This window comes from Sturnira hondurensis, unplaced genomic scaffold (genome assembly GCF_014824575.4).
Source record: "Sturnira hondurensis isolate 20B ecotype Veracruz unplaced genomic scaffold, ASM1482457v3 Scaffold0018728, whole genome shotgun sequence".
NCBI classification, from domain to species: domain Eukaryota; kingdom Metazoa; phylum Chordata; class Mammalia; order Chiroptera; family Phyllostomidae; genus Sturnira; species Sturnira hondurensis.
In genome coordinates, this window is record NW_028091359.1 from 8,201,794 (window position 1) to 8,214,796 (window position 13,003).

The 13,003-nt window shown below is 40.2% G+C and overlaps 1 protein-coding gene across 2 annotated transcripts in view; it reads left to right on the forward strand.

Moving 5' to 3' along the window:
* CEP112 (centrosomal protein 112) overlaps window positions 1-13,003 on the forward strand; it is a 340,946-nt gene that overhangs the window by 125,388 nt on the left and 202,555 nt on the right. For both annotated transcript variants that reach the window (XM_037070013.1, XM_037070012.1), the window contains exon 18: window positions 3,480-3,615. In XM_037070013.1, the coding sequence (XP_036925908.1) occupies window positions 3,480-3,615 (136 nt within the window). The remainder of the gene's footprint in view (window positions 1-3,479; window positions 3,616-13,003) is intronic.

Here is a 13,003-nt window from a genome sequence, read left to right on the forward strand (position 1 = left end):
AGTCTNCCCCCCCCGCCCCCCGCCCCGGTGTAAGCAAAACACAGGACGGGCCGGCCTGCACCATACGGTAGGGAAGTAGCTCCTGCTCTCCTGACCCCAGCTCCTGAGAATAGGATCCATGCACCAGCCACAGTAGCCATTGCCTCTGCGCCTGGTCTCAGAGTCCTTCCAACAGAGCGTTCTGGGCAGCCCCTTCCAGTCATTCAGGTCACTCACACCTGAGCAAACGTCCACCGAATATTTGTAACCACTATCTATCACGTTTGCCACCCTAGTCTAGGCCACGGTACCCAACATGATTGATAGGATTTTTTGTTTTTCTCATATATTGTAATTCTCAAATATTTGAGTCTTCAAACAAAATAATCGATGTGTCTCAAGGAAATCCTTCATACAATTTAAGGCTCCTTGTTGCTTGAGTGGAATAGCGTAAGAAGGGTAAAAAAGCACCAGACCAAAATAAAATTCCTGGTAGCTATCAGGGGGCTGTCTTATGTAGTGATGTCCCTTGAATCAGTCTTCAGTATGACATCCACTTATTAATCATCATGGTCTATGAGCTAATATTAACATTAAGTGGCAAAAAACATCACTAATATTAAGGCCTTGGAATTTGGCAACTAGTCTTAACATTGAAGACATTTTAGTTTAACAACATGTAGGAAAAATGGAGGACAACAAGATATCAAGTTCCTGTTTAATAGTGAACTGAAGTGGACAACTGAAAGAAAGATTTAAAAATGTTCCAGACTGGGCCACATGGCCACAAAATGCAGTAACTAGGAGCTCCCTCTGGTGTGCAGGGCGACCCAGGATCTTACCAGCCTCTCACCGGCCTCAAGGGCCTTGGGGTGGAGCGTTTGACCCTGTAGGTCACAGGTGGCAAAGGCAAGGCCCGCAGGCCAAATCCGGCCTCCACCTTGTTTTATCCGCCTGGCACCTTGTTTCCACTCGGCATTGCTGAGCTCCTGGCCTCTAGTTAAGGAGTAGTTACGTTTATGCAGTCCTAAAATTACATTCGGCCCTTTGAAGGCAACCACGAGGCTGATGTGGCCCCCAGTGAAAATGAGTTTGACACCCCTGCTGTAGGTCATTAAAATGATGGCTATGCCTGTGACACAGACAGATAGGAGAAAAGGGATTTCAGTAGAAAACCCCCTTAGTTTATCAGAGATGTACTACTGATTGTTGTCATCTCTAGGTAGAAGGATGTGTAGGTGGTTCTAAAGAGAGAAGTGGTGCCTACAATGAAAAATAAATGCAAGATAGATTCAGAGTGTGTTCCCCCAGCCCATGCACGGAGAACTGTCCCTCGCTGCAGATCCTCCAAGTCCAAACACGGTGGGTCTCCATGCACAGTGCTGCATGTTGTCACAAAGGGACGGGAGCGTCCTGCTGCAGTGGAAACTAAGGGGCACTTTTTCTTACCTGCTTTTTTTCATTTAAGCTTTCGGAAAAGTTTGAGTTTTGCTCATTTATATTACACATATGTACCATTAAAAAGCTTAGTAATTTAAGCCCTGGCTGGTGTAGCTCAGTGGATTGAGCACAGGCCTGTGAACCACACCATCACGGTTCGATTTCCAGTCAGGGCACATGCCTGGGTTGCAGGCCAGTTCCCAGCAGGGGACCCACGAGAGGCAACCATACATTGATATTTCTCTCCTTCTCTCCTTCCCTTCCCCTCTAAAGATAAATAAATAAAATCTTTTTAAAAAAGCTTAGTAATTAAATGTCTTAGAGGGGATTTTAAACTCAGATCTGAATAACTCCAAAAAGCTTAAATTACTTTTTGTCCACATCTTAAAAAACAGTGGCATCAGTGTTTGGAAAATTGCTTTTCTCTATTATGATGTTTCTTTAAAATTTGATTTGTGTGAGTTAAATTATGATGTTCGTCAGCATTCTTCAGTATCATAGTTAATAATAAGGTCATGTTTTACACATGTATATGTTTTCCCATTTGGGAATGTGAGCCAAATGTACTTATGATGGTCCAGATTATTTGTGCTGCTATACCAAAATACCACTAATTGGGTAGGTTATAAACAATAGAAGTTTCTTTCTTACCATTCTGGCGGCTGGGAAGTTCAAGATCAAGTTACAGCCATGGTCAGGTACTGATCAGGGCCCTTTTTCTGGTTCATAGCTAGTGCCTTCTTGCTGTGTCCTCACATCGTGGAAGTGGCAAAGGATATCTCTGGAACCTCTTTTATTAGGACACTAACCTCATTTTGGGAGGACATCATAGAATGTGCCTTCTGGGAAATCAGAAAAGTGGCATAGCTCAGTCACCAACAGGATGAGCTCTAGAAGCAGACTGCCTTTAGCAGGACCAGAATCCTGGCCTTACCCATAACTAGGTGTGCAGCCTTGGACATATTCTCTAAGCCTTGGTTTCTTATTCTTTAGAAGTAGTGATATAATAATACTCTTATACAGGTTTATTGTGAGAATAATGAGAGGAGACAAATAAAAATATTTTGCACAGTGCCCAGCACCTAGTCAGAACTCAGTGTTAGCCGTTACTAACTTTTGTGCACTTATAACCTTAAAAGGTTAGCCTTTATTTTTTTACTACATCAATGTGTGAAGATGTCTTGTTTTATCGGACCCTTTTCTCTATTAGTACACCTTGTGTACTTTTCATTCAGGGGGAACAGAAGTGGGATGGTTATCAGTTCTTTTAGGCAGGTCTCCTGGAGGGCAGGAGAGCCGTTCCAGGCGATCACGTTGCTCTATTGTACCTTTCACCCCATAGCACAACTTCCGCTGGCCATGCATGTTAGAGATATTTCTATTGGTGCATTTTTAGAATTGAAATATAATTCACATACTATAAAATTCATCCTTGTAAAGTGTATAGTTTAGTATATTCTCAAGAACGTCCAGCTGTCACTACTATCTAATTCCAGAACATTTCATCATCAGAAAACCCCCAAAGTACTCCATATGCGTTAGCTGCTACCCCCCATGCCCCCTACTCTTTCCCCTCAGCCCTTGGCAACCGCCAATCTACTTTCTGTCTCTATGGATTCATCTGTTCTGGACAGTTCATATTAATAGAATCACACCACGAGTGACCCTTGTGACTGGCTTCTTTCCCTTTGCAGCTCCTTCCCTGTCGTGGCACTTATCAGAAATCCATTTCTTTTGAAGACTGAGTGACTTTCCATGTATGGGTTTACTACATTTTGCTTGCTCATTCATCAGTTGATGGAGCTCCAAGGTTCTAAACAATTTTGTTTGTAGGGAACCTTTGAAAGTGTTAGTGCTTTTATCAGAACACCTGTGTTACGAGTCCATACCTTTTCCCCCTGAGACAGATTATGTTATCATCAACTTTTTAAAGAGAAGTTTTATAGAATTTGGATCAAAGAGTCGAAATCTGAGTTTTATTTGAGAGAAGGTTAAATAATTGTTCTTCCAAGCCAAGTTCTTTTATACTTTAACTCTGAGGCCTTTCTGAACTTTTCCAGGGAGAAAGAGGAGCAGCTCGCTCGTGTGACTGAAGTTCAGAGGTCGCAGGCCCAGCAGGCAGATGCTGCCCTGGAGGAGTTTAAGCGGCAGGTGGAACTGAACTCAGAGAAAGTCTATGCTGAAATGAAAGAGCAGGTGAGGAGGCCACCGTGCCATCCTTTTTGAAAGTCACTCTCTCAGTGCACGGCACATTCTAATCTTAAGTAGGGCAGAAACATATTTACTTTAAAAAACGTTTTACCAAAATTAAGCGTTCCATTGGGTTCTAGGAACTCAGAATGAGAAACGGGTTATTAGCTTTGGCAGAGGACACCCGCCTCCCCCAGAGCCTCAAAGAAAGAGGTGGCCCCTAGTGGCCTAGACCAGAAGCCCCGGTGGAAGGGGGTCCGCCGGAGGCCCACCCCACCCCCTGCAGAGCATGTGGAGGGACCTGGCTGTGGTGCAGAGCTCTGTGGTGCACAGTGATCTGCGGCTGCCTGGTGGCAGTGAGTGCAAGGAGACGCTGGAGAAACACCTGGATCCGTGCAGGCAAGGAGATGGGTTCTTTCCTCCATTAAGTTTCCTTGATTTGTCCTTAAATCAGTGCCAGAATAATCATTTTAAAATTGCATCTACAAGTGTAGCAAATGCAAGAATGCATCTCAGTCCAGGAGTGCAGCTCAGTGGACGGGGAACATCCCACAAGCACTCGGGTTTTGTGGGGCAAGGGTTCGAGCTAGCCGTGTCTGTGTTTGTTTCTGTTCCATAAATGGTGCTTTATTGATCAGCGACAGCAAATTATTTTCCATTGGCAGTTCACGGAGGCAGAGGCTGTCTTCAGTTCTTGTAAAGGCTAAGGGGTATGTTTTTTAATTTTAAGAGAAAATTTAAAAATTGACAAAGAATAAAGGAAACAAACATCAAGGTACCCATTGTGCAGAATCAACAGCTGTTAACTGTTTATTTAAACTAGACATTACAGATGACCTTCAGTTTGCTTTGTTATTCATGTCTAATCACATCACCCTCTCCTCTCCACCACTGGAAAAATATGACTGTAACTAATTTAGTGTGTAATATTTCATTCTATTATTTTATATGCATATATCACATTGTATGTTGTATGCATTTTTGTGCTTCTATTTTTTAAAATTATTTATTTATTTATCTTTAAAGGAGAAGGGAAGGAGAGAGGGAGAGAAATATCAATGTATGGTTGCCTCTTGTGTGTCCCCTGCTGGGAACTGGCCTACTACCCAGGCATGTGGCCATAACTGGGAATTGAACCACGATCCTCTGGTTCACAGGCCTGTGCTTAATCCACTGAGCTATACCAGCCAGGACTGTGCTTCTATTTTTAAAAAGTTAGATGAATACTACAGATTTTATTTATCAGTCATGTTTGCTCTTTTATACTTAATTTTAAATCTGTACCCCGACTATGTTGATTTAATGCAATCAGTGCTTTTAACACTGAGTGCATTTTATCGTATGAATATATCATCTTTTATTTATCAGCTCCATGATTCAAGAGTATCTAGTTTATTTTCAGGTTTTCTTGATTATAAAGAATGTTGCCACACTTGCTGGTGATTGCATTTTTAGCTGGAGCCACCTGTCTCAGGAATCCCACGCGCACTGTGACTGGGTGTGCACACATCCCCATGCAGGGTTGATGACTGACCCCTGTAGGCTTTACTAGCAGGAACTGTGTTTTCCTGTTGTTACGTTCTTCATTCAGATTTCTGTTCACATTGAGTTGTGTGAATTTGGGTCCTGCAAGTAGGGTCTGAGATCTCATTCTCTGCTTCCCCCCACACGGCCTAGGGCAAAACCTAGACTGCTGCCGAGAGGGGGTGCTGAGTGTGACTTTGGGTTCTAGCCACAGACCTTCCCAGCTCCCTGTATGGTCAGAGCCCAGGGCTTAGAGAGTGTGTCTGGTCCAACTACGCAGTGGAGCTGGATGGGAAACTCTCTGGTTGGCTTAACATTTAAAGGATTACAGAAAACACTGAAGAAGGGGACCCTGGCAAGTTTCAAGTGTACAGTTAAGGCTCAAAATGAGGTGTTTGAAACTGCCAGGGCCGACAGGACAACTTTCTGAGAAAAGCTGAGACTCACAGGCACCTTCGGCTTGGTAAATGCACCGCTCGGGGCTGACGGTGCCATATTAATGCATCACAGAATTCATGGGGAAGTAAGGAGGATAAACAAGCAAGCAATAGTGGGACTTGTGAAAACATTCTGTTGGAGAAGAAAAAGATATTTGTATCTAGTAGTCATAGAGGAAAAGCAGAGTTCTGAAAATGATCTTCTTATAAATCAGAAAAAAAGTTTCAGAAAAGCAGTACCTTTATAAGATCTGTAATGATCTGTAGGAAAGAGACCACAGATCAAGTGCAATTAATGCAATGAATCCTGGATACAATCTGGAAAAATAATTGAACTTCAAATAGAAGTAAGGATAAAATGAAAATCCTACAAGTTTCTAAGTAGGATGAAACTGACAAAAAATATAGAAAAATACTGGAGTTATGTTTCAGAGTATTGAAGGAGACAGGTATGACCTAATTTGTACATAACCGAGGAGTTTTTCACTTGCAAAATCAACAGAAAAACATTTTCTTAGTAAGTGCTCACATAATGTGTACCAGTTCTCTCTTTTCTGGAAAAAATTGTATGAGCACATCAGACAATCCAGAGATGAAGCAAAAGGCATCACACACACGGGGAATCCATCATATTAAAGGGTGAGTTGAGAACAATGGAATCCAACAAATCAAAAACAGATTGAACTGTTAGAAATCCAGTTCAATGTTAATGTTTATTGATTCTCAAAAAAGAAGGTATATGAAGTAGAAAACACAGATTCAAGAATGACTGAACTCAGCATCCCTGGGAGGCGTGAACAAGGATCAAGCAGCAGTCGGTGGGTGGTGCGGGGGCGAGAGGAGCGCAGTCCGCTCAGACACTCGGCTGGAGAAGGGCTGAGACTCGGAAGATTCTTAAAATTAGGGGAATGCAGGTTAAAATAATTTTGAAATACATACACATAGGCATTAATAAAATTAACAAGATGTTACATTCTCATAAAAGTATTGAGAAGATAGAAGCAAAACTTGAGAGGAGATATTGCCAAAGGAGCAGTGGCAGAAACAGAATAAAATGTCCAAAATAGGACACAGTATGTAATTGTAATAATAAATATTAATAGGTTAAATTTTGCTAGTAAAAAAGGTACAGGTTAGCTGATTTAAATCCATGTATATGCTATTTGTATGGTAAAAGACCCTACCAAAAGTCACATAAAAATTATGTTAAAAATTATCTTAATTATGTTAAATTAAGCTGATGAAACTACATCACTTGTATTCAGATAAAAAGAAAGAAAGATGTAACGCTATTGCACAAGTTAACATTGGTCATATCCATAAACTGGACGGAAGATATGTTTTTGCATGCTAAAAGGCAAGAATACTTAATCAAATGTGAAAAGGCATTAGGAATATATGGAGAATTGACATAAATAATCATGGATGTTTTAATATTGATATTTTCTCCATTTTTGACAGATGGGAAAAAATAAACAGGAGGCTCAAATAACAGTTAACAGAATGGCTATCTTTCTGCTTTCTGCTCTTTGAATACAATGCATTAAATTTCTACTCCCAGGGAATAGTTAGGAACTCAGTAGAGCAGAGGGAAACAACCAACCAATGTATTTCTAAAACTTCACATGACAGAGAGCATATATTTTTTCACCACAATGCAGTAAAACCAGAAATTAAATTTCAATTAAAGTTGCTACATTAGCCTTCACCAAAATTAAAAAATTTTCCTCTTTCAAAGATACCATTAAAAAACAACAAAAGGAAGTCAGGCAAGCTAAAGAATGGGAGAAAAAATCACAAAATTTTGTAAAAACTTGTATTTAAGATATAAAAGAAATCTTGCCCCGGCCTGTGTGGGTCAGTCAGTTGAGTGTGGTTCCACAACATGAAAAGTTGTCGGTTTGATTCCCTCTCAAGGCATGTGCCTTGTGGGCTCAGTTCCTGCTTGGGGCAGGTATGAGAGGCAACCAGCTGATGTTTCTCTCCCACAATGATGTTGCTCTCTCTCACTTTCTCTCCCCTTCCCCTCTCTCTAAAAATGAAATCTTTGAAAAAAAATCTGTCACTTAAAAAGGAAAAACATTTGAGAAAGTTCAACATTATTCATAATTTTTAAAATATATTTTATTGATTATACCATTACAGTTGTTCTATTCCCCTCTTCATTCCCCTCCACCTGAACACCCCCTCCCCCACCATTCTCTCCCCCCCTTAGTTTACAACCATGTGTCTCAAGTTCTTTAGATTCTATATTTCCCCCACAATTCTTGCCCTCCCCCCTATCTATTTTCTACCTACTATCTATGCTATTTTCTGTGCCTTCTCCCCCTCCCACCCCCCTGTTTCTAACCCTCCATGTGTTCTTCATTTCTATGGTTCCACTCCTGATCTAGCTGTCCTCTTGGTTTGCTTTTGTTTTAGGTGTGGTTGTTAATAACTGTGAGTTTGCTGTCCTTTCACTGTTCATATTTTTCATCTTCTTTTTCTTAGCCAAGTCCCTTTAGCATTTCATATAATAAGGGCCTGGTGATGATGAACTCCTTGAATTTGACCTTATCTGAGAAGCACTTTATCTGCCCTTCCATTCTAAATGAAAGTTTTGCTGGATAAAGCAATCTTGGCTGTAAGTCTTTGGATTTCATGACTTGGAATACTTCTTTCCAGCCCCTTCTTGCCTGTAAGGTCTCTTCTGAGAAATCCGCTGACAGTCTGATGGGTACTTCTTTGTAGGTGACTGTCCCCTTATCTCTTGCTGCTTCTAGGATTCTCTCCTTCATTTTAGTCTTGGCTAATGTAATTATGATGTGCCTTGGTGTGTTCCTTCTTGGGTCCAACTTCTTTGGGACTCTCTGGGCTTCCTGGATTTCCTGGAAGTCTATTTCCTTTGCCAGACTGGGGAAGTTCTCCTTTATTATTTGTTCAACTAAGTTTTCCACTCGTGGCTGTTTCTTTCCCCCTTCTGGTACCCCTATAATCCGGATGTTGGAACATTTAAAGATGTCCTGGAGGTTCCTAAGCCTCTCCTCATTTTTTTGAATTCTCATTTCTTCATTCTTTTCTGGTTGGATGTTTCATTCTTCCTTCTGGTCCATTCCATTGATTTGAGTCCCAGTTTCCTTTCCATCACTATTGGTTTACCGGACATCTCCCTTCATTTCAATTAGTTTAGCCTTCATATGTTCCTCTAATTTGTGACTATAATCAACCAGTTCTGTGAGCATCCTGATAAACAGTGTCTTGAACTGTGCTTCTGAGAGGCTGGCAATTTCTCGGTTGCTTAGAGTTATCGGCTCTGGGACTTTGAGTTCTTCTTGCGCCATCTTTTGGGCTGTTCATGCCTGTTCCATAGCAGGATGGGAGCCCTAGGTGTTCACCAGAGCAGGCAACTCAGTCGCTGGGTTGTGAGGCTGTATGTGGGGGTGGGGTCAAAGGAGCAATGGCGTCCCGTCTGCTGCCTCCCGCCTCAGCCCCCACAGATGCGGCAGCTGCCACTGTCACTGGGGCCCTCGAGTTTCATCCCACTGCATGTGAGTGTGCCACCGCCGTCAGCCCTCCACCACTGGGTTTGCCCCCTGGGTTCGCCCCCTGGGCCTGCGTGGTCCGTCTCACTGTGCTCGAATGTGCGACCGTGGTCAGTCTGCCCCACACCCTGACTGGGTCCAGGCCACTTGCGCACCTAGGTTGGGGGATCTGTTCTGCCCGACCCTGCTCTGCTGCTGGCTCCGCCCCTCTTACCGTCCTGGTTGGATGGTTCATTGTTGTCAGACTTCCATATAATTCAATTTTCTGTTCTTTGGCTGTGTCTGTTCTCCAAACCTTTATTGTATTCAAACTTGGTTGTGGGAGAAGGCACAGTGTTTCCACCTATGACTCCATCTTGGAGGAAGTCTATTCATAATTTTTTTAAAAATTTTACAAATTAGGACTAAAAGTGAACTTACTCAATATTATAGAATAAAGACATCTATGGAAAGTCTATCACTAATATATTTAATGTGGAAACACTTGATGGTTTTCCTCCTAAGTACAAGGAAAAGATGTTTGCTTTTGCCACCCTCATTCAACACTGTAATGGGAGATTTTGGCCAGTGTAGTAAGGCAAAAAACAAAAACCAGATTGGAAAGAAAGAAGTACAAATGTCTTCAGGTGTCATGATCCTATATTGTGAAAGTCCATAAAAGTAATGCTAAAATTAATTAATGATTTACACGAGTTGGAAGGACGCAAAATCAATAAACACAATTCAGTCATGCTTCTATATACTGGCAATGAAATATCTGAAAATGAAATTAATGAAATTTCAGGACCTGAAAGTCCTGAAATTAAGAAGACAATTCACAAGCAGCAAAAAGAATCAAACATTTACAAATAAACCAGTGAAACATTGGTTTATTTGTAAATAAACAGTTTACAAATAAACTGCTTAAGTTTATTTGTAAATAAACTACAAATAAACTCTTTAAGTTTATTGTAGACTTATGCATTGAAAACTATAAAATAATAAGAGAAATTTTAAAAGATCTAAATAAATGAGAGCTGTTCTGGGTTCCCGGATTGGAAAACTCAGTATTTCAAGATGGCAGCTCTCCACAAACTGATGTGTAGATTTAGGGCAATTACTATCAAAATCCCCATACACTTCCTGTGGAAACTGACAATAAGAAATATTTGTTTTATGGGATGGGAGTAATAGACTGAAAACTGTACTTGAAAAATAATTAAATAAAAAAATTGAAAAAAAAAAAAGAAATATTTGTTTTCACCAGTAAATTTTTTAAAAAGTAAACTAAAGTAGCAATGATCACTTTTTCAGCTAACACATGGGTGGAAATCCGTGTATTTCTGGAGGGAGTATAAAGTTATATAACCTTTCTGAAGGGTTGGTTCAACATTGTGGTTTGTTGTTCACCTGTTCCACTTCTAGGACTTTATTTTTCAAGACTACTAAGTGTGTTCAGGGTATTTATCCTGGTGTTATTTGTTAATAGTGAAAAATTAGAAAAAATATGTCAATAAAGTTTGGGAAAATGTGCAAACTCATACAAAAAACCTTAGGATAAAAAGAAGTCTAAGAGTTGTGTGGCAAACCTGAAAGTCCTGAAGGTAATGCCCTCTTGGAAACCATTAAATTAGGAGCCTTATCCAGCCACAAAATGAGACTGTCAGAAAATAAGAAAGCCAGGGCTGAAAGATACTGTTGGTGGGATTGATTCTGGAACCACGCTTTTGCTGGTCCACGCCATATCTGTGACTCTTCTGTTCTGTGCCTGGTTCTTGGTCTGTCTGCTATGTACCTTCACCACCACATCCCCCACAAGAACAATCTGACTCTATCACTTCTTGATGTTGTGAGTTCATGTATTTAGGCATTCTAGGCTTCTGGGTATCGCATCTGTATTGCATAGGCACAGGTTAAATGATCTAATGGAAAAGCCTGCTCGGTGCATACCTCTGGGATCCCCTTTTCTGCCCTTCCAACCCTACACATGTGTCTTGTCATTGTGAGCAGTCCTCACCAGGCCTGGTCTGTCCAGTGAGGCTGGTCTCAGACTCCTTGAAAAAATCCTGATGGCAACCTCTAAGCAGGAAATTCTTTTGATTGTCTTCTGCTGAATACATGTTGTTCAGTGGTTTTAGTCGTAAATAGTTTTACCAAATGCGGTTGAAGGTCTGAAGTAGAGAAAGCACCTTTGGTGTGAGTTCGATAATAAAGAGCCCCATTTATAATAGAATTCTTACAGATAGGCTCATTCACAAATCAAATAATTCTTACCAGGCAAATTTTAACTAATGCTGAATAAACTATGTATGTCAAGACATAGCAGATCAGAGCTCCTCTGTTCCCGATTATCAGTTGATTAAAAAGTGTGAATGTGGTGTGACAAATTCCAGAAGAAAATCAATCAGCAGACTCATTATTTAGAGTCATAATTCTTTCAGATTTTTCCATAGCCCATATTATTAACAGTCTTCCTTTTCTGTTGTTGTTTGGAACTGCTGTTTTCTCTTCTTACTAAAATCTTTTGTGTAAAAGCCAGCAGAGCTTAGGGCATCTTTTCCACTTGGAAACTGCTGCAGACAGCAGACAATGGGATTTGAATTTAAAAAAATAAAAGCTCTGTGTTTGTTTTTGAAAGTGAGTTGCTGTTTCAAAAATGAGGCCCATGAGAGAAAATGGAACAGACTTAAAAAATAGCTTTATACTGTTTCTTTTACTTGGAAGAACGCTTTTTTTATGATTTCTTTAAAAACTTAATTTTTACTCCAAAGGTAAAGTCCACTCTAAGTGTTCGCTGTCAGCAATTAGTTGTGTGAAATATATATATTTTAATTGGGAAAATTTAATACTCTATTGGAGTTATTCCTATATATGTATAAATATAAAATCACATTTTTAAAAGGAATGGTGTTTTCTATGTACCTATTCTCTGTGAAACATAAATGATTGGAAAAGACAGCTATGTTTCTTGAAGTATTGGCAGCAATTCTAAAGTGAAACTTTTCAGTCTCGCAAACTGACTACACGCATGTCTGCGAATCAGTTTCTCCGGGGTCTTCCACTGGCCAACTCACTTTTGTAGTGAAGTTTTCTCCTCTTGACAATACACCCTCATTAAATGATATTTGCTGCTGAATATCTGGCTTTAAATTTTATTCCTTTTTCTTTATAATCATGAGGTACATGATATTAGCTTTGTACTTGAAAACCCCACTGATTCTGCCATGAAAACAAAATTGTAAAACACTGCTATTGACTAATGAGGTTTCTTCTGGCTCCCGGTACCGCTGAAGCTGGTTAGCAGTTTTTTACATTCTTAGGGATTATATGTTTAGTTCATCATCCTGTTATTGCTGTTGACTTAATGAAAAAACATTCTCTAGTTACCAGGAAGGAAGAATGCCATCTGGATATATTTGTGCCATTAAGTGTGGATGGATAACAAACACTTAAAGGAGGAAAGAATCATCAGCGTACAAACCACTCAATGTGACCAGGCCTTTGTCCTCTTGTCCTCTAAGGGTCGGGCTGGCTCATGTAATTTTAAGTAAGTTTTTTGAGACCCAGTTTAAGATGATAGATGCAGTATGAATTGAAGCATTTTCTCTCAGTTTCTTTTTGATGGCAATGAAAAATCTCTCTACCCTTCTAGCATTTGGAATTTTGTCTTTACCCGAGATTAGATAGCAAAGGTAGAATTCCAGTATTATATTTAAATGTTTCAGTATTGTGATAGTTAATTCACTGCAATGACAGCATCCAAAGAATATGTACAAGTATTTGGCTTTGAAAAACAATATTAAACAAACAACCCCCCTTCAGAAACTGACTATTGAAAGAAATTTTCACTTTTATCCTTAAATGCTTAATGGAGTAGTAAGTGAAACTTTTCCCTAATAATGTTCGTCGGTGATGTTATGCAGAAGAAAAATA